This window comes from Giraffa tippelskirchi, chromosome 12, assembly GCF_054371585.1.
Source record: "Giraffa tippelskirchi isolate mGirTip1 chromosome 12, T2T-mGirTip1v1.2.pri, whole genome shotgun sequence".
NCBI classification, from domain to species: Eukaryota; Metazoa; Chordata; class Mammalia; order Artiodactyla; family Giraffidae; genus Giraffa; species Giraffa tippelskirchi.
The window spans coordinates 72,643,470-72,667,681 of NC_137286.1; the positions used below are offsets into that span (position 1 = coordinate 72,643,470).

General features: G+C 55.6%; 4 protein-coding genes and 1 long non-coding RNA gene across 7 annotated transcripts in view; 1 reads left to right on the plus strand and 4 right to left on the minus strand.

Moving 5' to 3' along the window:
• Positions 1–18: 18 nt before the first annotated feature.
• Positions 19–1,826, minus strand: LOC145529632 (uncharacterized). The gene is made up of 3 exons (XM_081550227.1): positions 1,634–1,826; positions 922–1,234; positions 19–671 (listed from the first exon to the last, which is right to left on the minus strand). The coding sequence occupies exons 1-3, from the start codon at positions 1,766–1,768 to the stop codon at positions 43–45; spliced, it is 1,077 nt and encodes a 358-aa protein (XP_081406353.1). The 5' UTR covers positions 1,769–1,826; the 3' UTR covers positions 19–42.
• Positions 1,827–7,663: 5,837 nt separating this feature from the next.
• LOC145529546 (uncharacterized) lies at positions 7,664–12,688 on the minus strand. Its single transcript, XM_081550127.1, has 3 exons — positions 9,279–12,688; positions 8,567–8,879; positions 7,664–8,316 (listed from the first exon to the last, which is right to left on the minus strand). Exons 1-3 carry the CDS (start codon positions 9,513–9,515, stop codon positions 7,688–7,690), a joined length of 1,179 nt encoding a protein of 392 aa, XP_081406253.1. The 5' UTR covers positions 9,516–12,688; the 3' UTR covers positions 7,664–7,687.
• A 313-nt stretch (positions 12,689–13,001) lies between these two features.
• Positions 13,002–20,488, plus strand: LOC145529711 (uncharacterized). The gene is made up of 3 exons (XR_014071300.1): positions 13,002–13,056; positions 13,154–13,265; positions 17,457–20,488. It is a non-coding gene; the product is annotated as an uncharacterized LOC145529711 (long non-coding RNA).
• Positions 15,307–17,114, minus strand: LOC145529628 (uncharacterized). The gene is made up of 3 exons (XM_081550223.1): positions 16,922–17,114; positions 16,210–16,522; positions 15,307–15,959 (listed from the first exon to the last, which is right to left on the minus strand). Exons 1-3 carry the CDS (start codon positions 17,054–17,056, stop codon positions 15,331–15,333), a joined length of 1,077 nt encoding a protein of 358 aa, XP_081406349.1. The 5' UTR covers positions 17,057–17,114; the 3' UTR covers positions 15,307–15,330.
• Positions 20,489–22,951: 2,463 nt separating the features above from the next.
• LOC145529498 (alpha-1,3-mannosyl-glycoprotein 4-beta-N-acetylglucosaminyltransferase C-like) overlaps positions 22,952–24,212 on the minus strand; it is a 144,566-nt gene continuing 143,305 nt past the window's right edge. For all 3 annotated transcript variants that reach the window (XM_081550070.1, XM_081550071.1, XM_081550065.1), the window contains 2 exons: positions 23,855–24,167; positions 22,952–23,604 (listed from right to left, as the gene is read on the minus strand). In XM_081550070.1, the coding sequence (XP_081406196.1) occupies positions 22,976–23,604; positions 23,855–24,167 (942 nt within the window). In that variant the 3' untranslated portion in view covers positions 22,952–22,975. The remainder of the gene's footprint in view (positions 23,605–23,854; positions 24,168–24,212) is intronic.

Sequence of the window (24,212 nt, forward strand, 5' to 3'; positions counted from 1 at the left end):
CACAACAGTGTTCCCAAATTGCAACAATGATGAAAAAGTTTACTAATCCCAACTTAACCAACAAAAATAGACGAAACCATACAAAAAGTAAAACATCACCAGAAAGGTGGAAACAAACCAAATGCAAAGCAGTTCAGGGGAAAGGAACTCCATGTCCCCTGGGGGCAGACCGAGTTGCCGGCGTCCACGGTGAGCAGACAGGGATGGAGGCTGCAGAGCCGACCGCTCCCCTGGACGTGGTGTTTCCGGCAAGGGCTCTGGGTCTCTGTCCAGAGCGGGGGCTCGTTCTTCCTGCAGGGGCGGGTGAGTCATCGTCGGCGTCTGGGTGTTGCGCGGGAGCCAGGGCAGGCTCTCCCTGCCGAGGCGGTGACTCCTCCTCTGCCTCGGGTTCTCCTGCCAAAGCCCGAGCAGGTACAGGTGCACGTGGAGGTGGAGGTTCTGGCTGAGGGGGTGGGACATCAGTGCCTGGGGCTGGGGGTCCTGCAGGCACGGAGATGCGATCTGCCCGGTGTGCTGGCCAGTACCCAGCTGGCCTGGTGTCTCTGCGAGGGCAAGTCTCGGTTCTCCATCTGCCCTCGGTGGATCCCTGGGTCCTGCACCTGGAGCCACCACCTCTGTAGGCACAGGTCTGGGAAGTGGAGCCTGGTTCCAGTTGGAGGCCAGTGCTAGAGCTGGGGGAGAAGCAAAGTTTGCCCACAGGCCAGCCTTGGCATGTGCGTATCCCGGGACAGAAAGCTTCCAAGAGATTCCGAAAGAATACCCAGGGTCGGATGTCTTTTGGGACTGAAGTGTGCAAGATGGGGGTGGGGGTGTGAGGCCAGCGCTTGCTGCAGGCCCAGCAGCATCTTTCGGGGACTCGTCCCTGTGTAGCTCAGCACCCCCTCCCCACACACTCCCGTGCACCAGCCCCAGCGTCCTCACCTCTGTGCTCTGGCGTGCTGGGCTCCAGGTCCTCCTGCTGCCTCAGAGGCCGGGGTTCTCGGGACTCTGGGTCGGAGCCGGGTGTGCTGAGCTCCGTGGCAGCCTCAGACTGGGCCGCCGGGTGTATCCTGGGCGGTGTCTCGGCAGCAGGCCTTCCCCGCCTCCGCTTCGCCCCCGGTGGGGCTGATGCCTCCGTGGGCACGCTCACCTGGAGCCTGCACTGGGCCTCACGGGCGGGGGGGTGGTGCTCCGACCCCTCCCTCCGGGAGGTGGACGGGGTGTCCCCGTCCTCGGCCTCATCACGTGGGAAGCTCTGCAACGACAGTGACCGTCAGCCAGCCGTGCTGGGAGTTTTCCGAGCTGGGCCTGGCCAGTGGAGCCGCTGCTTCTGCCTGCTCGAACTTCTCTTGCCAGAAGGGTCAGAGACGTGTGTCTGCTCAGATCCCCACCCGGGAGGAAAGAGACCCACCTGAGGGTGTGAGGTCAGCCTGGGCGGCCGGCGCTGCCCGCACTCTCCCCATCCCAGCCAGCCTGCTCTCCCCTGGGGTGTGGACACAACTTGTCCGCAGGCTTCTGACCCCACATCCGCCTGGGCTTCCTTGAGGGAGACACACCCCGAGAAACCCGCATCCACACACACAGGCAAAGGACCCGGTGTTTCCGGGTGGCATGGGAGAGGTGGCCTGGCCCGGCCTGGGGCTCCCCGTGTTACCTTTCTGTTTCTCCGGGCAGAGGGCCAGAGGCCTCTCGGGGGTGCCCTGAGCCAACGTCGACAGGGTGCCCACGCACACTGCCTGTGAGCTCTCCTGAGGCCCCGGCCTCTGGGCAGGGGCAAACAGCAGAACATCCTGGCAGCAAGAGATCTGGCTGGGGGCTCCTCTCCGCTCTGGAGGCCTGGATACCCGGGTTGCGGGTTCTGTTGGGTTCTGTTGCCGGCAGGTGACATCATTTCCTGGGGTTCGTGCTGAGGTCCCTTCCCCAAAACTTCCCAAGGGAATCTCTGGGTTTCTGACTGCTCGACCACCCCCCTTAGGCCATGTGCAGGCACAGTGACAGCCACACAGCCCAGCCCACAGCCCTGGGGAGGCCTGGGTGCAGCCAGGGCCTGAGCTCCGAGGACCCCGCTGCTCTCAGACCAGGCTCCTTCTTCTCATAAGTGGTGTGGCCCTGGACAAGCATATGCCCCTCAGGGTTTCCCCAGTCTCTCCATCTGCAGAGTGGGGGTCATTCTCCCATCTGTTTCCTAGGTCTGTCGGCCTACGAGCAGCTCCGTGCCTCTCCACCTGGGGCCGATATCACGTGGAGCTTGTGCGCCGAGACTTCAGAAAGAAAGACTCCATCCAGGGCTGACACAGCACAGAATGGGGCAGAACGAGGCCTGGATGCGCCGTGGTACCCAGGAAAAGGCACCGCCCCTCCTGACTGTTTTGAGACCCCGCATCCAAGTTGGAGGCCCGAAAGGAAGACTCGAAGGTCTCCCTCTCTTATAGAAAAGAGTAGCCAACTTTCTGGTCCTCTGTTTCCATTGAGATTCTGTTCAAGTGTCCCAGCTCGGCTTCTGCGGGTGGCTGAGCTTCTAATGGCTCCCTGCGTTCTTGTCTTTTCCTCTCCAAACCTTCCGTCCTTTTCCCCCTTCTGGGGTGGATGGGCGCTGTCATTGCTTCTACCTTCGAGACAGATTGATGAAAAGTCTGGACCATCGACTCCTTTCCTCTCTTTGGTTCCATGTCTCTCTCTGGCTGTGTCCCTCTCTTTTCCTTTCTCGATTCAGTCTGTGTCTTCCTCTTTCTCTCTCGTGTGTGGATGGATGGATGCTAGGAATGCACATGTATATGATTAGATGAGGGTTATGTTTTAGGGATGGGTTAGAGGGAGAGAAAGGCTTTAGGTCGGAGTTGGTCATGGGGGAAGGGTCAAGGGTGGTGGTGGTGTGTCTTGGAATCTGAGTGCTGTGCATTCTTCGTCTCTTTCCATATGAACCCCTTCTCAGATACACCACTTGCAAGGAGTCTCTCATGTTCCGTTTCCTATCTTTTGCATGTGTGAATGCTTAGCTTCTCTGTTGTGAAGAGGTTCCATTGGATGGAAACCCATTGGTGTACTTCGTTTCCCTCTTTCCCTTACTTGAAGAGACCCATTTCTACCTCCGCCCAGCAAATGGCAAGGAGACTCTGATGTTAAGGAGCCTTTGACCTACGCTTCTTTCTAGCTATCTCATGACATCAGTCTTTAGGGTGAGGTTTTTCCCCGATATTGAGGTGGTGTGAGATCAAAACCAATAGCGTTCTTCAGATGTAGCTGTCTGGTTTTCCCATGGCCATTTATTGAAGAGGCTTTCTTGTTCCCATTTGGATATTCTCCCCTTCTGTGTCAGAGATGAGTTGACCATGGATGCCGGGGTTTGTTTCTGGACCCTCAACTTTATTCCATCGATCTGGATCTGTGTGTGTTGTTGTATTCCCAATAGCATACTGTCCTGCTGCTGCCGCTGCGGCTAAGTCACTTCAGTCGTGTCTGACTCTGCGCGACCCCATGGCCTGCAGCCTACCAGGCTCCTCCGTCCAGGGCATTTTCCAGGCAAGAGTACTGGCGTGGGTCGCCATCGCCTTCTCCGATACTCTCCTGAGGATCCTAGTTTGGTCGTCTAATTTCCTCTCACACAACCTTGGATGTCCGTATCGGGGCTTTTTCGTCGGATTGTATTGACAATTTAGGCTCTTTTCTGTTTCCGTAACCCCTTTTGCAATTCTTTGTTCGGTGCGACAATGCATTGGCATTTGGGGAGGAATAGCGTCCAAGCTGTGGATTGCCTTGTGGGGCTGTGACATCATTTTCCCAATAGGAATTCTTTCAAGCCCTGAGCACAGCTTCTCTTTCCAGTGATTGGTGTGGGCTTGATCTTCCTTCTTCCATCTCTCGCCGTTTTGTGAGAACAGGTCCTTCCTTCCCTTCTGGGTTAGATGGACTCGTGGGTATCACTTCAGTGAATGGCATTGTCAGTGGGGGTGATAATTCCCTTCTCATTGGAAGACTTTGCTGTGAGTATTAGAAATGCAAGTGATTTCTCTTCCCCTTCCTCCCTGTCCATCTCTCAGAGCCACCGGGAAACAGAGGCCTCATCCAGGGTCACACAGGCCTGAGCGAGTGCAACTAGACTGTTGTTTCTTCAGGCCCTCAGTGCTGGACATCATCCGGGATACTCTGTGTGTGTCTTCCTCAGTCTGGTGTCCCTTCAGACCTTTCCCTAGTTTTCACAGGCTTGTTGTGTTGGTGTTCTTTGTCTGTTTGGAGACACATCCTTGAGAAGCTTTGTGTTTCCACTCATTCGTCTCGCGATGTATGACCTGTCTTTTGCTTTTGTAATGAGGTCTTTCCCACAGTAGATATCTTTGATTTTGCAAAGTCCACTGTATTCTCTGGGTTGTTTTGTGGACTGCCTTTTAGTTTTGTGTGTGAAGACTCAAAGCACGTGTCCGGTTTCTGCTCATTGTTCTTCTAGATTTGTGACAAGTTTTCATGGAAACTTTGTCTAGGGATAACTGGAAGTGAACTCGGTGTAAGGTGTCCAGTCTCCATCTCCATTCATGTCATGCCCTGCAGTTTCCAATTCCCTGTTCCTGAGTGGTTTTGGAGACCTTGTGGGAAGTTTGGTTGCATGGGAGTTTGCATTTCCACCTTGAGTAGATTCCCACTGTTCCGCCCTCAGGGACACTGTCAAGGGGGAGTGAGGAGCAGCCTGCACTTCCAGCAGTGACCACACGGTGGGGCGAGTGCTGCTCTCCCCTCTGGGAGCCCCAGGCCACAGGCATCCCAGTGAGGAGCCAGCTCTGTGCTCAGCTGAAAGGAGTTAGACTCTCAGGAGCCTCTGAGCCCTTGCCTTTGGATCACCCAGGGTGGGCATTTACTGTGACAGAAAAAAATTGCCCTGAATTCCATGGACGGAAGAGCCTGGCTGTGTAGAGTTCGTGAGTTGCCGTGAATCAGACACAACTGAGGACACAAAAACTCAATAGACTAAAACACTTTTGGGGGGTGGGGGGAGTGAAAGGGGGTGATGTGGGGTTTTTTTTGTCGTATATAATAGCCAAGGGAAATCTAGTTTAAACCTAAATTCACATAGATGGGAAAGGTATAGCTCTCCGTCACCCTATTAAAAAAAAAAAAAACTACTTAACTTTTCTGAAAGTTTATTTAGTAGCTTCCTTGAGCAGTTCATTGTGAAGCATTTTTTTTTTTTTTTTCTGTGACATTGGCCTCATTAAAAAGTACGGTTTGCCTTTACTGGATAATTTTGTTCATTGGTTTGTTAGGGTATCTTGGTAATATTTGTGTTTCCTGGGGAGCATGGTCACATGACCTGGCCCTGGCCAATCGGTGCGTTCCAGCTCCCTGGCCACTGTGATTGGCTCCGGACTGGGGCAGTGCCCAATCGGGGCCCAGGGCCGGGCCTCACGTTGGAAGCCAGGGGAAGACGAGCTCTCGTCCTGCTGGGGTAGGGGAAGGGGTGGGGCCGGGGGAGGTCAGGCTCCAGCAGTGGGAGGGGCTTGAGGTCCGCCTGCGGCAGTTGGTGACCTTCCTGCTCCCCTCAGGGCAGAGCCGCCGGCCTGAGAATGAGGGCGCTGCTGAGCCCAGGGGCTGGGATGGCCCGTTGCTGCTGTGGTCCCAGAGCTCCACCCGAGACCTGAGGGAGGCCGTCTGCCCGTGAGTCCTCTCCCGCTTGTCTGTCAGCTTGTTTGAACCATGCTGGGTTTTCTGCCCAGCCGGCTAAGGGGAGTCCCTGGAAATGCAAGGGTGTGGGTTTTGGCAGACTTCAGGGAAGACATGCCAGATGAGCCTGGGAGACTCCAGCTTAATCTGGATTCAGGAAATATCTCTTCGGGCCAGCTAGTAATTGTAGGATAAGCCTAATGAGTCTTCACAGGATGAAGAGAGTAACGTGCCAAGGTAGCAATCGATGTCCTCATTCGAGAGGATGATGAAGCTGGTGCTCAGAGAAGGGGGGAACTTGGCCACAGCCAGGAGGTGTGCACCCAGACGGAACCCCCAGATCCGGCCATTTGAGCTCAGGGAGGCCACTGGTGTGGCTTGTCCCTGTGGCAGGGGCCGAGGCACGCAGCCCACCCTGATTCCTGCGGGGGCCTGACTTGGGAAGTGCCATCTGGTAGCTTTGAGACTCACCAAACCAAATTGCACTGGAGAGAGGAAGGACACCTTCCTTCATCCACCCCCCACCCCCGCCGGATTCCCACATACCCTGACCCCTTTCTCTGGATTTCGGAGCCATTTCCAGAGTCCCGCTCATATGACCTCATTCGAAGTGCACTGTGGACGAGCTGCCATCTGCAGCTGCTACCACAGCAGCCAAGGGCTTTATCTCCCGAGTACCTCCCTTCCTTTGGAACTTGGGGGCCCTCTACTCCCCACTTGCACACCACAGACCTTTGCTGAGGATTGTGGGGACCCTCACTCAGTTTGCAGCACGTTGTAGCCATCCCTGTCCTCTCAATACCTCCCTTGCCACTCAGCTTGTGAGCTCCTTTGGAGCAGCGTGGCCCACCTGGCTGCAACGGCAGAGACACAGCTGACAGTGAAACAACAGCTTCGATCTGACAGCCGGAAAGCTCTGTCAAAAGGGACCTCCCTCTTCACACCGTAGAGGCTGTAGGAGCCGCCAGGGTTTGGGAACCGGTGCTGGGGCCAAAATGACTCCACAGCTGTTTTCCTTCCTGGGGAGGGTTCTGGCTCGAGTGGGAATGGCTCAAGTCTCCTAAGGTTCTGAAAGCCCACTGTGTGCAGATTCACGGTACACAGAGAGGAGAAGGTGGAGTCCTGCCCTGGAGGTGGTCACAGCTCACGGATGAGCCAGGCAGGCAGGCAGGCAGGCAGGGCATGAGAACAGCTGAGCTGCCTTCATGAGTGAATGGTGTGGGGGCAGAGGAAGAGAAGCCGGTCTGCTCCCTCATGTGGTGCCCAGGGCAGGTTGTCCCCAGAGGAAACCCTTACGACGGTGAGGACTCTCACTGCTGTTTCCCAAGGGGTTCCGTCGGTGCGTGTCTTCCCCGGAGCGGTCAGGCCGTCTCTAAAGTACACTGGCCATGGGCATTGCCTCTCCTTGGAACTTCCCATGTGTTTCTCTTTTGTATGGAACAGTGATTTTTCTAGAGGGGTTCTGGGCCACAAGGTTGTTGGGTCATTTGCTAGCCTTCTGTCGTGAAGAACGCTTTCCTGGGCGTTGGGGTGGTTTGTTGTTCCAGCTCCCTTTCTTGGCTTCTTTTGGGAGCTGGTGCAACAAGAGGAGCTCAGCCTCTGCCTTCTGGCTGAGATGTCACCCTTCAAACAGCAATGCCTGCCTGGAGATAATGATGGCATTTGCCAAAAGGGCTTCGTTTGGCACATGATATCTTGAAAGGACGTACACCGTCCTTTCAGCTATCAAAGGCTAGTTCAAATGACATAAAAATGAGAACTCTCCAATGGAGTCTTACAGTAGGTGGAGAGTCCGAAAAAAACTCCTTCAGTCATTTCACTGAGAGTCATTGATTGGGGACACCAAGAATATAGGAAGGAATGCAGAAAGAAAAGATGAAATTGTGGTCAGGATCGGGGGGAGGGATGAACAGGGCCTGCTTGCCTTGAACCCAGGCTTTGTTGGCGGGTGGGGCATAAAGATCGAACGGGTCTGAAACTACAGAGTGGTGATGGTAACACAGTATCACCAGAGTTACACAACAGTGTTCCCAAATTGCAACAATGATGAAAAAGTTTACTAATCCCAACTTAACCAACAAAAATAGACGAAACCATACAAAAAGTAAAACATCACCAGAAAGGTGGAAACAAACCAAATGCAAAGCAGTTCAGGGGAAAGGAACTCCATGTCCCCTGGGGGCAGACCGAGTTGCCGGCGTCCACGGTGAGCAGACAGGGATGGAGGCTGCAGAGCCGACCGCTCCCCTGGACGTGGTGTTTCCGGCAAGGGCTCTGGGTCTCTGTCCAGAGCGGGGGCTCGTTCTTCCTGCAGGGGCAGGTGAGTCATCGTCGGCGTCTGGGTGTTGCGCGGGAGCCAGGGCAGGCTCTCCCTGCCGAGGCGGTGACTCCTCCTCTGCCTCGGGTTCTCCTGCCAAAGCCCGAGCAGGTACAGGTGCACGTGGAGGTGGAGGTTCTGGCTGAGGGGGTGGGACATCAGTGCCTGGGGCTGGGGGTCCTGCAGGCACGGAGATGCGATCTGCCCGGTGTGCTGGCCAGTACCCAGCTGGCCTGGTGTCTCTGCGAGGGCAAGTCTCGGTTCTCCATCTGCCCTCGGTGGATCCCTGGGTCCTGCACCTGGAGCCACCACCTCTGTAGGCACAGGTCTGGGAAGTGGAGCCTGGTTCCAGTTGGAGGCCAGTGCTAGAGCTGGGGGAGAAGCAAAGTTTGCCCACAGGCCAGCCTTGGCATGTGCGTATCCCGGGACAGAAAGCTTCCAAGAGATTCCGAAAGAATACCCAGGGTCGGATGTCTTTTGGGACTGAAGTGTGCAAGATGGGGGTGGGGGTGTGAGGCCAGCGCTTGCTGCAGGCCCAGCAGCATCTTTCGGGGACTCGTCCCTGTGTAGCTCAGCACCCCCTCCCCACACACTCCCGTGCACCAGCCCCAGCGTCCTCACCTCTGTGCTCTGGCGTGCTGGGCTCCAGGTCCTCCTGCTGCCTCAGAGGCCGGGGTTCTCGGGACTCTGGGTCGGAGCCGGGTGTGCTGAGCTCCGTGGCAGCCTCAGACTGGGCCGCCGGGTGTATCCTGGGCGGTGTCTCGGCAGCAGGCCTTCCCCGCCTCCGCTTCGCCCCCGGTGGGGCTGATGCCTCCGTGGGCACGCTCACCTGGAGCCTGCACTGGGCCTCACGGGCGGGGGGGTGGTGCTCCGACCCCTCCCTCCGGGAGGTGGACGGGGTGTCCCCGTCCTCGGCCTCATCACGTGGGAAGCTCTGCAACGACAGTGACCGTCAGCCAGCCGTGCTGGGAGTTTTCCGAGCTGGGCCTGGCCAGTGGAGCCGCTGCTTCTGCCTGCTCGAACTTCTCTTGCCAGAAGGGTCAGAGACGTGTGTCTGCTCAGATCCCCACCCGGGAGGAAAGAGACCCACCTGAGGGTGTGAGGTCAGCCTGGGCGGCCGGCGCTGCCCGCACTCTCCCCATCCCAGCCAGCCTGCTCTCCCCTGGGGTGTGGACACAACTTGTCCGCAGGCTTCTGACCCCACATCCGCCTGGGCTTCCTTGAGGGAGACACACCCCGAGAAACCCGCATCCACACACACAGGCAAAGGACCCGGTGTTTCCGGGTGGCATGGGAGAGGTGGCCTGGCCCGGCCTGGGGCTCCCCGTGTTACCTTTCTGTTTCTCCGGGCAGAGGGCCAGAGGCCTCTCGGGGGTGCCCTGAGCCAACGTCGACAGGGTGCCCACGCACACTGCCTGTGAGCTCTCCTGAGGCCCCGGCCTCTGGGCAGGGGCAAACAGCAGAACATCCTGGCAGCAAGAGATCTGGCTGGGGGCTCCTCTCCGCTCTGGAGGCCTGGATACCCGGGTTGCGGGTTCTGTTGGGTTCTGTTGCCGGCAGGTGACATCATTTCCTGGGGTTCGTGCTGAGGTCCCTTCCCCAAAACTTCCCAAGGGAATCTCTGGGTTTCTGACTGCTCGACCACCCCCCTTAGGCCATGTGCAGGCACAGTGACAGCCACACAGCCCAGCCCACAGCCCTGGGGAGGCCTGGGTGCAGCCAGGGCCTGAGCTCCGAGGACCCCGCTGCTCTCAGACCAGGCTCCTTCTTCTCATAAGTGGTGTGGCCCTGGACAAGCATATGCCCCTCAGGGTTTCCCCAGTCTCTCCATCTGCAGAGTGGGGGTCATTCTCCCATCTGTTTCCTAGGTCTGTCGGCCTACGAGCAGCTCCGTGCCTCTCCACCTGGGGCCGATATCACGTGGAGCTTGTGCGCCGAGACTTCAGAAAGAAAGACTCCATCCAGGGCTGACACAGCACAGAATGGGGCAGAACGAGGCCTGGATGCGCCGTGGTACCCAGGAAAAGGCACCGCCCCTCCTGACTGTTTTGAGACCCCGCATCCAAGTTGGAGGCCCGAAAGGAAGACTCGAAGGTCTCCCTCTCTTATAGAAAAGAGTAGCCAACTTTCTGGTCCTCTGTTTCCATTGAGATTCTGTTCAAGTGTCCCAGCTCGGCTTCTGCGGGTGGCTGAGCTTCTAATGGCTCCCTGCGTTCTTGTCTTTTCCTCTCCAAACCTTCCGTCCTTTTCCCCCTTCTGGGGTGGATGGGCGCTGTCATTGCTTCTACCTTCGAGACAGATTGATGAAAAGTCTGGACCATCGACTCCTTTCCTCTCTTTGGTTCCGTGTCTCTCTCTGGCTGTGTCCCTCTCTTTTCCTTTCTCGATTCAGTCTGTGTCTTCCTCTTTCTCTCTCGTGTGTGGATGGATGGATGCTAGGAATGCACATGTATATGATTAGATGAGGGTTATGTTTTAGGGATGGGTTAGAGGGAGAGAAAGGCTTTAGGTCGGAGTTGGTCATGGGGGAAGGGTCAAGGGTGGTGGTGGTGTGTCTTGGAATCTGAGTGCTGTGCATTCTTCGTCTCTTTCCATATGAACCCCTTCTCAGATACACCACTTGCAAGGAGTCTCTCATGTTCCGTTTCCTATCTTTTGCATGTGTGAATGCTTAGCTTCTCTGTTGTGAAGAGGTTCCATTGGATGGAAACCCATTGGTGTACTTCGTTTCCCTCTTTCCCTTACTTGAAGAGACCCATTTCTACCTCCGCCCAGCAAATGGCAAGGAGACTCTGATGTTAAGGAGCCTTTGACCTACGCTTCTTTCTAGCTATCTCATGACATCAGTCTTTAGGGTGAGGTTTTTCCCCGATATTGAGGTGGTGTGAGATCAAAACCAATAGCGTTCTTCAGATGTAGCTGTCTGGTTTTCCCATGGCCATTTATTGAAGAGGCTTTCTTGTTCCCATTTGGATATTCTCCCCTTCTGTGTCAGAGATGAGTTGACCATGGATGCCGGGGTTTGTTTCTGGACCCTCAACTTTATTCCATCGATCTGGATCTGTGTGTGTTGTTGTATTCCCAATAGCATACTGTCCTGCTGCTGCCGCTGCGGCTAAGTCACTTCAGTCGTGTCTGACTCTGCGCGACCCCATGGCCTGCAGCCTACCAGGCTCCTCCGTCCAGGGCATTTTCCAGGCAAGAGTACTGGCGTGGGTCGCCATCGCCTTCTCCGATACTCTCCTGAGGATCCTAGTTTGGTCGTCTAATTTCCTCTCACACAACCTTGGATGTCCGTATCGGGGCTTTTTCGTCGGATTGTATTGACAATTTAGGCTCTTTTCTGTTTCCGTAACCCCTTTTGCAATTCTTTGTTCGGTGCGACAATGCATTGGCATTTGGGGAGGAATAGCGTCCAAGCTGTGGATTGCCTTGTGGGGCTGTGACATCATTTTCCCAATAGGAATTCTTTCAAGCCCTGAGCACAGCTTCTCTTTCCAGTGATTGGTGTGGGCTTGATCTTCCTTCTTCCATCTCTCGCCGTTTTGTGAGAACAGGTCCTTCCTTCCCTTCTGGGTTAGATGGACTCGTGGGTATCACTTCAGTGAATGGCATTGTCAGTGGGGGTGATAATTCCCTTCTCATTGGAAGACTTTGCTGTGAGTATTAGAAATGCAAGTGATTTCTCTTCCCCTTCCTCCCTGTCCATCTCTCAGAGCCACCGGGAAACAGAGGCCTCATCCAGGGTCACACAGGCCTGAGCGAGTGCAACTAGACTGTTGTTTCTTCAGGCCCTCAGTGCTGGACATCATCCGGGATACTCTGTGTGTGTCTTCCTCAGTCTGGTGTCCCTTCAGACCTTTCCCTAGTTTTCACAGGCTTGTTGTGTTGGTGTTCTTTGTCTGTTTGGAGACACATCCTTGAGAAGCTTTGTGTTTCCACTCATTCGTCTCGCGATGTATGACCTGTCTTTTGCTTTTGTAATGAGGTCTTTCCCACAGTAGATATCTTTGATTTTGCAAAGTCCACTGTATTCTCTGGGTTGTTTTGTGGACTGCCTTTTAGTTTTGTGTGTGAAGACTCAAAGCACGTGTCCGGTTTCTGCTCATTGTTCTTCTAGATTTGTGACAAGTTTTCATGGAAACTTTGTCTAGGGATAACTGGAAGTGAACTCGGTGTAAGGTGTCCAGTCTCCATCTCCATTCATGTCATGCCCTGCAGTTTCCAATTCCCTGTTCCTGAGTGGTTTTGGAGACCTTGTGGGAAGTTTGGTTGCATGGGAGTTTGCATTTCCACCTTGAGTAGATTCCCACTGTTCCGCCCTCAGGGACACTGTCAAGGGGGAGTGAGGAGCAGCCTGCACTTCCAGCAGTGACCACACGGTGGGGCGAGTGCTGCTCTCCCCTCTGGGAGCCCCAGGCCACAGGCATCCCAGTGAGGAGCCAGCTCTGTGCTCAGCTGAAAGGAGTTAGACTCTCAGGAGCCTCTGAGCCCTTGCCTTTGGATCACCCAGGGTGGGCATTTACTGTGACAGAAAAAAATTGCCCTGAATTCCATGGACGGAAGAGCCTGGCTGTGTAGAGTTCGTGAGTTGCCGTGAATCAGACACAACTGAGGACACAAAAACTCAATAGACTAAAACACTTTTGGGGGGTGGGGGGAGTGAAAGGGGGTGATGTGGGGTTTTTTTTGTCGTATATAATAGCCAAGGGAAATCTAGTTTAAACCTAAATTCACATAGATGGGAAAGGTATAGCTCTCCGTCACCCTATTAAAAAAAAAAAAAACTACTTAACTTTTCTGAAAGTTTATTTAGTAGCTTCCTTGAGCAGTTCATTGTGAAGCTTTTTTTTTTTTTTTCTGTGACATTGGCCTCATTAAAAAGTACGGTTTGCCTTTACTGGATAATTTTGTTCATTGGTTTGTTAGGGTATCTTGGTAATATTTGTGTTTCCTGGGGAGCATGGTCACATGACCTGGCCCTGGCCAATCGGTGCGTTCCAGCTCCCTGGCCACTGTGATTGGCTCCGGACTGGGGCAGTGCCCAATCGGGGCCCAGGGCCGGGCCTCACGTTGGAAGCCAGGGGAAGACGAGCTCTCGTCCTGCTGGGGTAGGGGAAGGGGTGGGGCCGGGGGAGGTCAGGCTCCAGCAGTGGGAGGGGCTTGAGGTCCGCCTGCGGCAGTTGGTGACCTTCCTGCTCCCCTCAGGGCAGAGCCGCCGGCCTGAGAATGAGGGCGCTGCTGAGCCCAGGGGCTGGGATGGCCCGTTGCTGCTGTGGTCCCAGAGCTCCACCCGAGACCTGAGGGAGGCCATCTGCCCGTGAGTCCTCTCCCGCTTGTCTGTCAGCTTGTTTGAACCATGCTGGGTTTTCTGCCCAGCCGGCTAAGGGGAGTCCCTGGAAATGCAAGGGTGTGGGTTTTGGCAGACTTCAGGGAAGACATGCCAGATGAGCCTGGGAGACTCCAGCTTAATCTGGATTCAGGAAATATCTCTTCGGGCCAGCTAGTAATTGTAGGATAAGCCTAATGAGTCTTCACAGGATGAAGAGAGTAACGTGCCAAGGTAGCAATCGATGTCCTCATTCGAGAGGATGATGAAGCTGGTGCTCAGAGAAGGGGGGAACTTGGCCACAGCCAGGAGGTGTGCACCCAGACGGAACCCCCAGATCCGGCCATTTGAGCTCAGGGAGGCCACTGGTGTGGCTTGTCCCTGTGGCAGGGGCCGAGGCACGCAGCCCACCCTGATTCCTGCGGGGGCCTGACTTGGGAAGTGCCATCTGGTAGCTTTGAGACTCACCAAACCAAATTGCACTGGAGAGAGGAAGGACACCTTCCTTCATCCACCCCCCACCCCCGCCGGATTCCCACATACCCTGACCCCTTTCTCTGGATTTCGGAGCCATTTCCAGAGTCCCGCTCATATGACCTCATTCGAAGTGCACTGTGGACGAGCTGCCATCTGCAGCTGCTACCACAGCAGCCAAGGGCTTTATCTCCCGAGTACCTCCCTTCCTTTGGAACTTGGGGGCCCTCTACTCCCCACTTGCACACCACAGACCTTTGCTGAGGATTGTGGGGACCCTCACTCAGTTTGCAGCACGTTGTAGCCATCCCTGTCCTCTCAATACCTCCCTTGCCACTCAGCTTGTGAGCTCCTTTGGAGCAGCGTGGCCCACCTGGCTGCAACGGCAGAGACACAGCTGACAGTGAAACAACAGCTTCGATCTGACAGCCGGAAAGCTCTGTCAAAAGGCACCTCCCTCTTCACACCGCAGAGGCTGTAGGAGCCGCCAGGGTTTGGGAACCGGTGCTGGGGCCAAAATGACTCCACAGCTGTTTTCCTTCCTGGGGAGGGTTCTGGCTCGAGTGGGAATGGCTCAAGTCTCCTAAGGTTCTGAAAGCCCACTGTGTGCAGATTCACGGTACACAGAGAGGAGAAGGTGGAGTCCTGCCCTGGAGGTGGTCACAGCTCACGGATGAGCCAGGCAGGCAGGCAGGCAGGCAGGGCATGAGAACAGCTGAGCTGCCTTCATGAGTGAATGGTGTGGGGGCAGAGGAAGAGAAGCCGGTCTGCTCCCTCATGTGGTGCCCAGGGCAGGTTGTCCCCAGAGGAAACCCTTACGACGGTGAGGACTCTCACTGCTGTTTCCCAAGGGGTTCCGTCGGTGCGTGTCTTCCCCGGAGCGGTCAGGCCGTCTCTAAAGTACACTGGCCATGGGCATTGCCTCTCCTTGGAACTTCCCATGTGTTTCTCTTTTGTATGGAACAGTGATTTTTCTAGAGGGGTTCTGGGCCACAAGGTTGTTGGGTCATTTGCTAGCCTTCTGTCGTGAAGAACGCTTTCCTGGGCGTTGGGGTGGTTTGTTGTTCCAGCTCCCTTTCTTGGCTTCTTTTGGGAGCTGGTGCAACAAGAGGAGCTCAGCCTCTGCCTTCTGGCTGAGATGTCACCCTTCAAACAGCAATGCCTGCCTGGAGATAATGATGGCATTTGCCAAAAGGGCTTCGTTTGGCACATGATATCTTGAAAGGACGTACACCGTCCTGTCAGCTATCAAAGGCTAGTTCAAATGACATAAAAATGAGAACTCTCCAATGGAGTCTTACAGTAGGTGGAGAGTCCGAAAAAAACTCCTTCAGTCATTTCACTGAGAGTCATTGATTGGGGACACCAAGAATATAGGAAGGAATGCAGAAAGAAAAGATGAAATTGTGGTCAGGATCGGGGGGAGGGATGAACAGGGCCTGCTTGCCTTGAACCCAGGCTTTGTTGGCGGGTGGGGCATAAAGATCGAACGGGTCTGAAACTACAGAGTGGTGATGGTAACACAGTATCACCAGAGTTACACAACAGTGTTCCCAAATTGCAACAATGATGAAAAAGTTTACTAATCCCAACTTAACCAACAAAAATAGACGAAACCATACAAAAAGTAAAACATCACCAGAAAGGTGGAAACAAACCAAATGCAAAGCAGTTCAGGGGAAAGGAACTCCATGTCCCCTGGGGGCAGACCGAGTTGCCGGCGTCCACGGTGAGCAGACAGGGATGGAGGCTGCAGAGCCGACCGCTCCCCTGGACGTGGTGTTTCCGGCAAGGGCTCTGGGTCTCTGTCCAGAGCGGGGGCTCGTTCTTCCTGCAGGGGCGGGTGAGTCATCGTCGGCGTCTGGGTGTTGCGCGGGAGCCAGGGCAGGCTCTCCCTGCCGAGGCGGTGACTCCTCCTCTGCCTCGGGTTCTCCTGCCAAAGCCCGAGCAGGTACAGGTGCACGTGGAGGTGGAGGTTCTGGCTGAGGGGGTGGGACATCAGTGCCTGGGGCTGGGGGTCCTGCAGGCACGGAGATGCGATCTGCCCGGTGTGCTGGCCAGTACCCAGCTGGCCTGGTGTCTCTGCGAGGGCAAGTCTCGGTTCTCCATCTGCCCTCGGTGGATCCCTGGGTCCTGCACCTGGAGCCACCACCTCTGTAGGCACAGGTCTGGGAAGTGGAGCCTGGTTCCAGTTGGAGGCCAGTGCTAGAGCTGGGGGAGAAGCAAAGTTTGCCCACAGGCCAGCCTTGGCATGTGCGTATCCCGGGACAGAAAGCTTCCAAGAGATTCCGAAAGAATACCCAGGGTCGGATGTCTTTTGGGACTGAAGTGTGCAAGATGGGGGTGGGGGTGTGAGGCCAGCGCTTGCTGCAGGCCCAGCAGCATCTTTCGGGGACTCGTCCCTGTGTAGCTCAGCACCCCCTCCCCACACACTCCCGTGCACCAGCCCCAGCGTCCTCACCTCTGTGCTCTGGCGTGCTGGGCTCCAGGTCCTCCTGCTGCCTCAGAGGCCGGGGTTCTCGGGACTCTGGGTCGGAGCCGGGTGTGCTGAGCTCCGTGGCAGCCTCAGACTGGGCCGCCGGGTGTATCCTGGGCGGTGTCTCGGCAGCAGGCCTTCCCCGCCTCCGCTTCGCCCCCGGTGGGGCTGATGCCTCCGTGGGCACGCTCACCTGGAGCCTGCACTGGGCCTCACGGGCGGGGGGGTGGTGCTCCGACCCCTCCCTCCGGGAGGTGGACGGGGTGTCCCCGTCCTCGGCCTCATCACGTGGGAAGCTCTGCAACGACAGTGACCGTCAGCCAGCCGTGCTGGGAGTTTTCCGAGCTGGGCCTGGCCAGTGGAGCCGCTGCTTCTGCCTGCTCGAACTTCTCTTGCCAGAAGGGTCAGAGACGTGTGTCTGCTCAGATCCCCACCCGGGAGGAAAGAGACCCACCTGAGGGTGTGAGGTCAGCCTGGGCGGCCGGCGCTGCCCGCACTCTCCCCATCCCAGCCAGCCTGCTCTCCCCTGGGGTGTGGACACAACTTGTCCGCAGGCTTCTGACCCCACATCCGCCTGGGCTTCCTTGAGGGAGACACACCCCGAGAAACCCGCATCCACACACACAGGCAAAGGACCCGGTGTTTCCGGGTGGCATGGGAGAGGTGGCCTGGCCCGGCCTGGGGCTCCCCGTGTTACCTTTCTGTTTCTCCGGGCAGAGGGCCAGAGGCCTCTCGGGGGTGCCCTGAGCCAACGTCGACAGGGTGCCCACGCACACTGCCTGTGAGCTCTCCTGAGGCCCCGGCCTCTGGGCAGGGGCAAACAGCAGAACATCCTGGCAGCAAGAGATCTGGCTGGGGGCTCCTCTCCGCTCTGGAGGCCTGGATACCCGGGTTGCGGGTTCTGTTGGGTTCTGTTGCCGGCAGGTGACATCATTTCCTGGGGTTCGTGCTGAGGTCCCTTCCCCAAAACTTCCCAAGGGAATCTCTGGGTTTCTGACTGCTCGACCACCCCCCTTAGGCCATGTGCAGGCACAGTGACAGCCACACAGCCCAGCCCACAGCCCTGGGGAGGCCTGGGTGCAGCCAGGGCCTGAGCTCCGAGGACCCCGCTGCTCTCAGACCAGGCTCCTTCTTCTCATAAGTGGTGTGGCCCTGGACAAGCATATGCCCCTCAGGGTTTCCCCAGTCTCTCCATCTGCAGAGTGGGGGTCATTCTCCCATCTGTTTCCTAGGTCTGTCGGCCTACGAGCAGCTCCGTGCCTCTCCACCTGGGGCCGATATCACGTGGAGCTTGTGAGCCGAGACTTCAGAAAGAAAGACTCCATCCAGGGCTGACACAGCACAGAATGGGGCAGAACGAGGCCTGGATGCGCCGTGGTACCCAGGAAAAGGCACCGCCCCTCCTGACTGTTTTGAGACCCCGCATCCAAGTTGGAGGCCCGAAAGGAAGACTCGAAGGTCTCCCTCTCTTATAGAAAAGAGTAGCCAACTTTCTGGTCCTCTGTTTCCATTGAGATTCTGTTCAAGTGTCCCAGCTCGGCTTCTGCGGGTGGCTGAGCTTCTAATGGCTCCCTGCGTTCTTGTCTTTTCCTCTCCAAACCTTCCGTCCTTTTCCCCCTTCTGGGGTGGATGGGCGCTGTCATTGCTTCTACCTTCGAGACAGATTGATGAAAAGTCTGGACCATCGACTCCTTTCCTCTCTTTGGTTCCGTGTCTCTCTCTGGCTGTGTCCCTCTCTTTTCCTTTCTCGATTCAGTCTGTGTCTTCCTCTTTCTCTCTCGTGTGTGGATGGATGGATGCTAGGAATGCACATGTATATGATTAGATGAGGGTTATGTTTTAGGGATGGGTTAGAGGGAGAGAAAGGCTTTAGGTCGGAGTTGGTCATGGGGGAAGGGTCAAGGGTGGTGGTGGTGTTTCTTGGAATCTGAGTGCTGTGCATTCTTCGTCTCTTTCCATATGAACCCCTTCTCAGATACACCACTTGCAAGGAGTCTCTCATGTTCCGTTTCCTATCTTTTGCATGTGTGAATGCTTAGCTTCTCTGTTGTGAAGAGGTTCCATTGGATGGAAACCCATTGGTGTACTTCGTTTCCCTCTTTCCCTTACTTGAAGAGACCCATTTCTACCTCCGCCCAGCAAATGGCAAGGAGACTCTGATGTTAAGGAGCCTTTGACCTACGCTTCTTTCTAGCTATCTCATGACATCAGTCTTTAGGGTGAGGTTTTTCCCCGATATTGAGGTGGTGTGAGATCAAAACCAATAGCGTTCTTCAGATGTAGCTGTCTGGTTTTCCCATGGCCATTTATTGAAGAGGCTTTCTTGTTCCCATTTGGATATTCTCCCCTTCTGTGTCAGAGATGAGTTGACCATGGATGCCGGGGTTTGTTTCTGGACCCTCAACTTTATTCCATCGATCTGGATCTGTGTGTGTTGTTGTATTCCCAATAGCATACTGTCCTGCTGCTGCCGCTGCGGCTAAGTCACTTCAGTCGTGTCTGACTCTGCGCGACCCCATGGCCTGCAGCCTACCAGGCTCCTCCGTCCAGGGCATTTTCCAGGCAAGAGTACTGGCGTGGGTCGCCATCGCCTTCTCCGATACTCTCCTGAGGATCCTAGTTTGGTCGTCTAATTTCCTCTCACACAACCTTGGATGTCCGTATCGGGGCTTTTTCGTCGGATTGTATTGACAATTTAGGCTCTTTTCTGTTTCCGTAACCCCTTTTGCAATTCTTTGTTCGGTGCGACAATGCATTGGCATTTGGGGAGGAATAGCATCGAAGCTGTGGATTGCCTTGTGGGGCTGTGACATCATTTTCCCAATAGGAATTCTTTCAAGCCCTGAGCACAGCTTCTCTTTCCAGTGATTGGTGTGGGCTTGATCTTCCTTCTTCCATCTCTCGCCGTTTTGTGAGAACAGGTCCTTCCTTCCCTTCTGGGTTAGATGGACTCGTGGGTATCACTTCAGTGCATGGCATTGTCAGTGGGGGTGATAATTCCCTTCTCATTGGAAGACTTTGCTGTGAGTATTAGAAATGCAAGTGATTTCTCTTCCCCTTCCTCCCTGTCCATCTCTCAGAGCCACCGGGAAACAGAGGCCTCATCCAGGGTCACACAGGCCTGAGCGAGTGCAACTAGACTGTTGTTTCTTCAGGCCCTCAGTGCTGGACATCATCCGGGATACTCTGTGTGTGTCTTCCTCAGTCTGGTGTCCCTTCAGACCTTTCCCTAGTTTTCACAGGCTTGTTGTGTTGGTGTTCTTTGTCTGTTTGGAGACACATCCTTGAGAAGCTTTGTGTTTCCACTCATTCGTCTCGCGATGTATGACCTGTCTTTTGCTTTTGTAATGAGGTCTTTCCCACAGTAGATATCTTTGATTTTGCAAAGTCCACTGTATTCTCTGGGTTGTTTTGTGGACTGCCTTTTAGTTTTGTGTGTGAAGACTCAAAGCACGTGTCCGGTTTCTGCTCATTGTTCTTCTAGATTTGTGACAAGTTTTCATGGAAACTTTGTCTAGGGATAACTGGAAGTGAACTCGGTGTAAGGTGTCCAGTCTCCATCTCCATTCATGTCATGCCCTGCAGTTTCCAATTCCCTGTTCCTGAGTGGTTTTGGAGACCTTGTGGGAAGTTTGGTTGCATGGGAGTTTGCATTTCCACCTTGAGTAGATTCCCACTGTTCCGCCCTCAGGGACACTGTCAAGGGGGAGTGAGGAGCAGCCTGCACTTCCAGCAGTGACCACACGGTGGGGCGAGTGCTGCTCTCCCCTCTGGGAGCCCCAGGCCACAGGCATCCCAGTGAGGAGCCAGCTCTGTGCTCAGCTGAAAGGAGTTAGACTCTCAGGAGCCTCTGAGCCCTTGCCTTTGGATCACCCAGGGTGGGCATTTACTGTGACAGAAAAAAATTGCCCTGAATTCCATGGACGGAAGAGCCTGGCTGTGTAGAGTTCGTGAGTTGCCGTGAATCAGACACAACTGAGGACACAAAAACTCAATAGACTAAAACACTTTTGGGGGGTGGGGGGAGTGAAAGGGGGTGATGTGGGGTTTTTTTTGTCGTATATAATAGCCAAGGGAAATCTAGTTTAAACCTAAATTCACATAGATGGGAAAGGTATAGCTCTCCGTCACCCTATTAAAAAAAAAAAAAAACTACTTAACTTTTCTGAAAGTTTATTTAGTAGCTTCCTTGAGCAGTTCATTGTGAAGCATTTTTTTTTTTTTTTCTGTGACATTGGCCTCATTAAAAAGTACGGTTTGCCTTTACTGGATAATTTTGTTCATTGGTTTGTTAGGGTATCTTGGTAATATTTGTGTTTCCTGGGGAGCATGGTCACATGACCTGGCCCTGGCCAATCGGTGCGTTCCAGCTCCCTGGCCACTGTGATTGGCTCCGGACTGGGGCAGTGCCCAATCGGGGCCCAGGGCCGGGCCTCACGTTGGAAGCCAGGGGAAGACGAGCTCTCGTCCTGCTGGGGTAGGGGAAGGGGTGGGGCCGGGGGAGGTCAGGCTCCAGCAGTGGGAGGGGCTTGAGGTCCGCCTGCGGCAGTTGGTGACCTTCCTGCTCCCCTCAGGGCAGAGCCGCCGGCCTGAGAATGAGGGCGCTGCTGAGCCCAGGGGCTGGGATGGCCCTTTGCTGCTGTGGTCCCAGAGCTCCACCCGAGACCTGAGGGAGGCCGTCTGCCCGTGAGTCCTCTCCCGCTTGTCTGTCAGCTTGTTTGAACCATGCTGGGTTTTCTGCCCAGCCGGCTAAGGGGAGTCCCTGGAAATGCAAGGGTGTGGGTTTTGGCAGACTTCAGGGAAGACATGCCAGATGAGCCTGGGAGACTCCAGCTTAATCTGGATTCAGGAAATATCTCTTCGGGCCAGCTAGTAATTGTAGGATAAGCCTAATGAGTCTTCACAGGATGAAGAGAGTAACGTGCCAAGGTAGCAATCGATGTCCTCATTCGAGAGGATGATGAAGCTGGTGCTCAGAGAAGGGGGGAACTTGGCCACAGCCAGGAGGTGTGCACCCAGACGGAACCCCCAGATCCGGCCATTTGAGCTCAGGGAGGCCACTGGTGTGGCTTGTCCCTGTGGCAGGGGCCGAGGCACGCAGCCCACCCTGATTCCTGCGGGGGCCTGACTTGGGAAGTGCCATCTGGTAGCTTTGAGACTCACCAAACCAAATTGCACTGGAGAGAGGAAGGACACCTTCCTTCATCCACCCCCCACCCCCGCCGGATTCCCACATACCCTGACCCCTTTCTCTGGATTTCGGAGCCATTTCCAGAGTCCCGCTCATATGACCTCATTCGAAGTGCACTGTGGACGAGCTGCCATCTGCAGCTGCTACCACAGCAGCCAAGGGCTTTATCTCCCGAGTACCTCCCTTCCTTTGGAACTTGGGGGCCCTCTACTCCCCACTTGCACACCACAGACCTTTGCTGAGGATTGTGGGGACCCTCACTCAGTTTGCAGCACGTTGTAGCCATCCCTGTCCTCTCAATACCTCCCTTGCCACTCAGCTTGTGAGCTCCTTTGGAGCAGCGTGGCCCACCTGGCTGCAACGGCAGAGACACAGCTGACAGTGAAACAACAGCTTCGATCTGACAGCCGGAAAGCTCTGTCAAAAGGGACCTCCCTCTTCACACCGTAGAGGCTGTAGGAGCCGCCAGGGTTTGGGAACCGGTGCTGGGGCCAAAATGACTCCACAGCTGTTTTCCTTCCTGGGGAGGGTTCTGGCTCGAGTGGGAATGGCTCAAGTCTCCTAAGGTTCTGAAAGCCCACTGTGTGCAGATTCACGGTACACAGAGAGGAGAAGGTGGAGTCCTGCCCTGGAGGTGGTCACAGCTCACGGATGAGCCAGGCAGGCAGGCAGGCAGGCAGGGCATGAGAACAGCTGAGCTGCCTTCATGAGTGAATGGTGTGGGGGCAGAGGAAGAGAAGCCGGTCTGCTCCCTCATGTGGTGCCCAGGGCAGGTTGTCCCCAGAGGAAACCCTTACGACGGTGAGGACTCTCACTGCTGTTTCCCAAGGGGTTCCGTCGGTGCGTGTCTTCCCCGGAGCGGTCAGGCCGTCTCTAAAGTACACTGGCCATGGGCATTGCCTCTCCTTGGAACTTCCCATGTGTTTCTCTTTTGTGTGGAACAGTGATTTTTCTAGAGGGGTTCTGGGCCACAAGGTTGTTGGGTCATTTGCTAGCCTTCTGTCGTGAAGAACGCTTTCCTGGGCGTTGGGGTGGTTTGTTGTTCCAGCTCCCTTTCTTGGCTTCTTTTGGGAGCTGGTGCAACAAGAGGAGCTCAGCCTCTGCCTTCTGGCTGAGATGTCACCCTTCAAACAGCAATGCCTGCCTGGAGATAATGATGGCATTTGCCAAAAGGGCTTCGTTTGGCACATGATATCTTGAAAGGACGTACACCGTCCTGTCAGCTATCAAAGGCTAGTTCAAATGACATAAAAATGAGAACTCTCCAATGGAGTCTTACAGTAGGTGGAGAGTCCGAAAAAAACTCCTTCAGTCATTTCACTGAGAGTCATTGATTGGGGACACCAAGAATATAGGAAGGAATGCAGAAAGAAAAGATGAAATTGTGGTCAGGATCGGGGGGAGGGATGAACAGGGCCTGCTTGCCTTGAACCCAGGCTTTGTTGGCGGGTGGGGCATAAAGATCGAACGGGTCTGAAACTACAGAGTGGTGATGGTAACACAGTATCACCAGAGTTACACAACAGTGTTCCCAAATTGCAACAATGATGAAAAAGTTTACTAATCCCAACTTAACCAACAAAAATAGACGAAACCATACAAAAAGTAAAACATCACCAGAAAGGTGGAAACAAACCAAATGCAAAGCAGTTCAGGGGAAAGGAACTCCATGTCCCCTGGGGGCAGACCGAGTTGCCGGCGTCCACGGTGAGCAGACAGGGATGGAGGCTGCAGAGCCGACCGCTCCCCTGGACGTGGTGTTTCCGGCAAGGGCTCTGGGTCTCTGTCCAGAGCGGGGGCTCGTTCTTCCTGCAGGGGCGGGTGAGTCATCGTCGGCGTCTGGGTGTTGCGCGGGAGCCAGGGCAGGCTCTCCCTGCCGAGGCGGTGACTCCTCCTCTGCCTCGGGTTCTCCTGCCAAAGCCCGAGCAGGTACAGGTGCACGTGGAGGTGGAGGTTCTGGCTGAGGGGGTGGGACATCAGTGCCTGGGGCTGGGGGTCCTGCAGGCACGGAGATGCGATCTGCCCGGTGTGCTGGCCAGTACCCAGCTGGCCTGGTGTCTCTGCGAGGGCAAGTCTCGGTTCTCCATCTGCCCTCGGTGGATCCCTGGGTCCTGCACCTGGAGCCACCACCTCTGTAGGCACAGGTCTGGGAAGTGGAGCCTGGTTCCAGTTGGAGGCCAGTGCTAGAGCTGGGGGAGAAGCAAAGTTTGCCCACAGGCCAGCCTTGGCATGTGCGTATCCCGGGACAGAAAGCTTCCAAGAGATTCCCAAAGAATACCCAGGGTCGGATGTCTTTTGGGACTGAAGTGTGCAAGATGGGGGTGGGGGTGTGAGGCCAGCGCTTGCTGCAGGCCCAGCAGCATCTTTCGGGGACTCGTCCCTGTGTAGCTCAGCACCCCCTCCCCACACACTCCCGTGCACCAGCCCCAGCGTCCTCACCTCTGTGCTCTGGCGTGCTGGGCTCCAGGTCCTCCTGCTGCCTCAGAGGCCGGGGTTCTCGGGACTCTGGGTCGGAGCCGGGTGTGCTGAGCTCCGTGGCAGCCTCAGACTGGGCCGCCGGGTGTATCCTGGGCGGTGTCTCGGCAGCAGGCCTTCCCCGCCTCCGCTTCACCCCCGGTGGGGCTGATGCCTCCGTGGGCACGCTCACCTGGAGCCTGCACTGGGCCTCACGGGCGGGGGGGTGGTGCTCCGACCCCTCCCTCCGGGAGGTGGACGGGGTGTCCCCGTCCTCGGCCTCATCACGTGGGAAGCTCTGCAACGACAGTGACCGTCAGCCAGCCGTGCTGGGAGTTTTCCG

Coding starts and splice junctions, on each gene's coding strand:
- LOC145529632 (XM_081550227.1), bottom strand. CDS start 1,768: ATGTTCTGCTGTTTGCCCCTGCCCAGAGGCCGGGGCCTCAGGAGAGCT. Junction 1,235..1,633: donor CTGCCCGGAGAAACAGAAAG/GTAACACGGGGA, acceptor CTGTCGTTGCAG/AGCTTCCCACGTGATGAGGC. Junction 672..921: donor CAGCACGCCAGAGCACAGAG/GTGAGGACGCTG, acceptor CTTCTCCCCCAG/CTCTAGCACTGGCCTCCAAC.
- LOC145529546 (XM_081550127.1), bottom strand. CDS start 9,515: ATGATGTCACCTGCCGGCAACAGAACCCAACAGAACCCGCAACCCGGG. Junction 8,880..9,278: donor CTGCCCGGAGAAACAGAAAG/GTAACACGGGGA, acceptor CTGTCGTTGCAG/AGCTTCCCACGTGATGAGGC. Junction 8,317..8,566: donor CAGCACGCCAGAGCACAGAG/GTGAGGACGCTG, acceptor CTTCTCCCCCAG/CTCTAGCACTGGCCTCCAAC.
- LOC145529628 (XM_081550223.1), bottom strand. CDS start 17,056: ATGTTCTGCTGTTTGCCCCTGCCCAGAGGCCGGGGCCTCAGGAGAGCT. Junction 16,523..16,921: donor CTGCCCGGAGAAACAGAAAG/GTAACACGGGGA, acceptor CTGTCGTTGCAG/AGCTTCCCACGTGATGAGGC. Junction 15,960..16,209: donor CAGCACGCCAGAGCACAGAG/GTGAGGACGCTG, acceptor CTTCTCCCCCAG/CTCTAGCACTGGCCTCCAAC.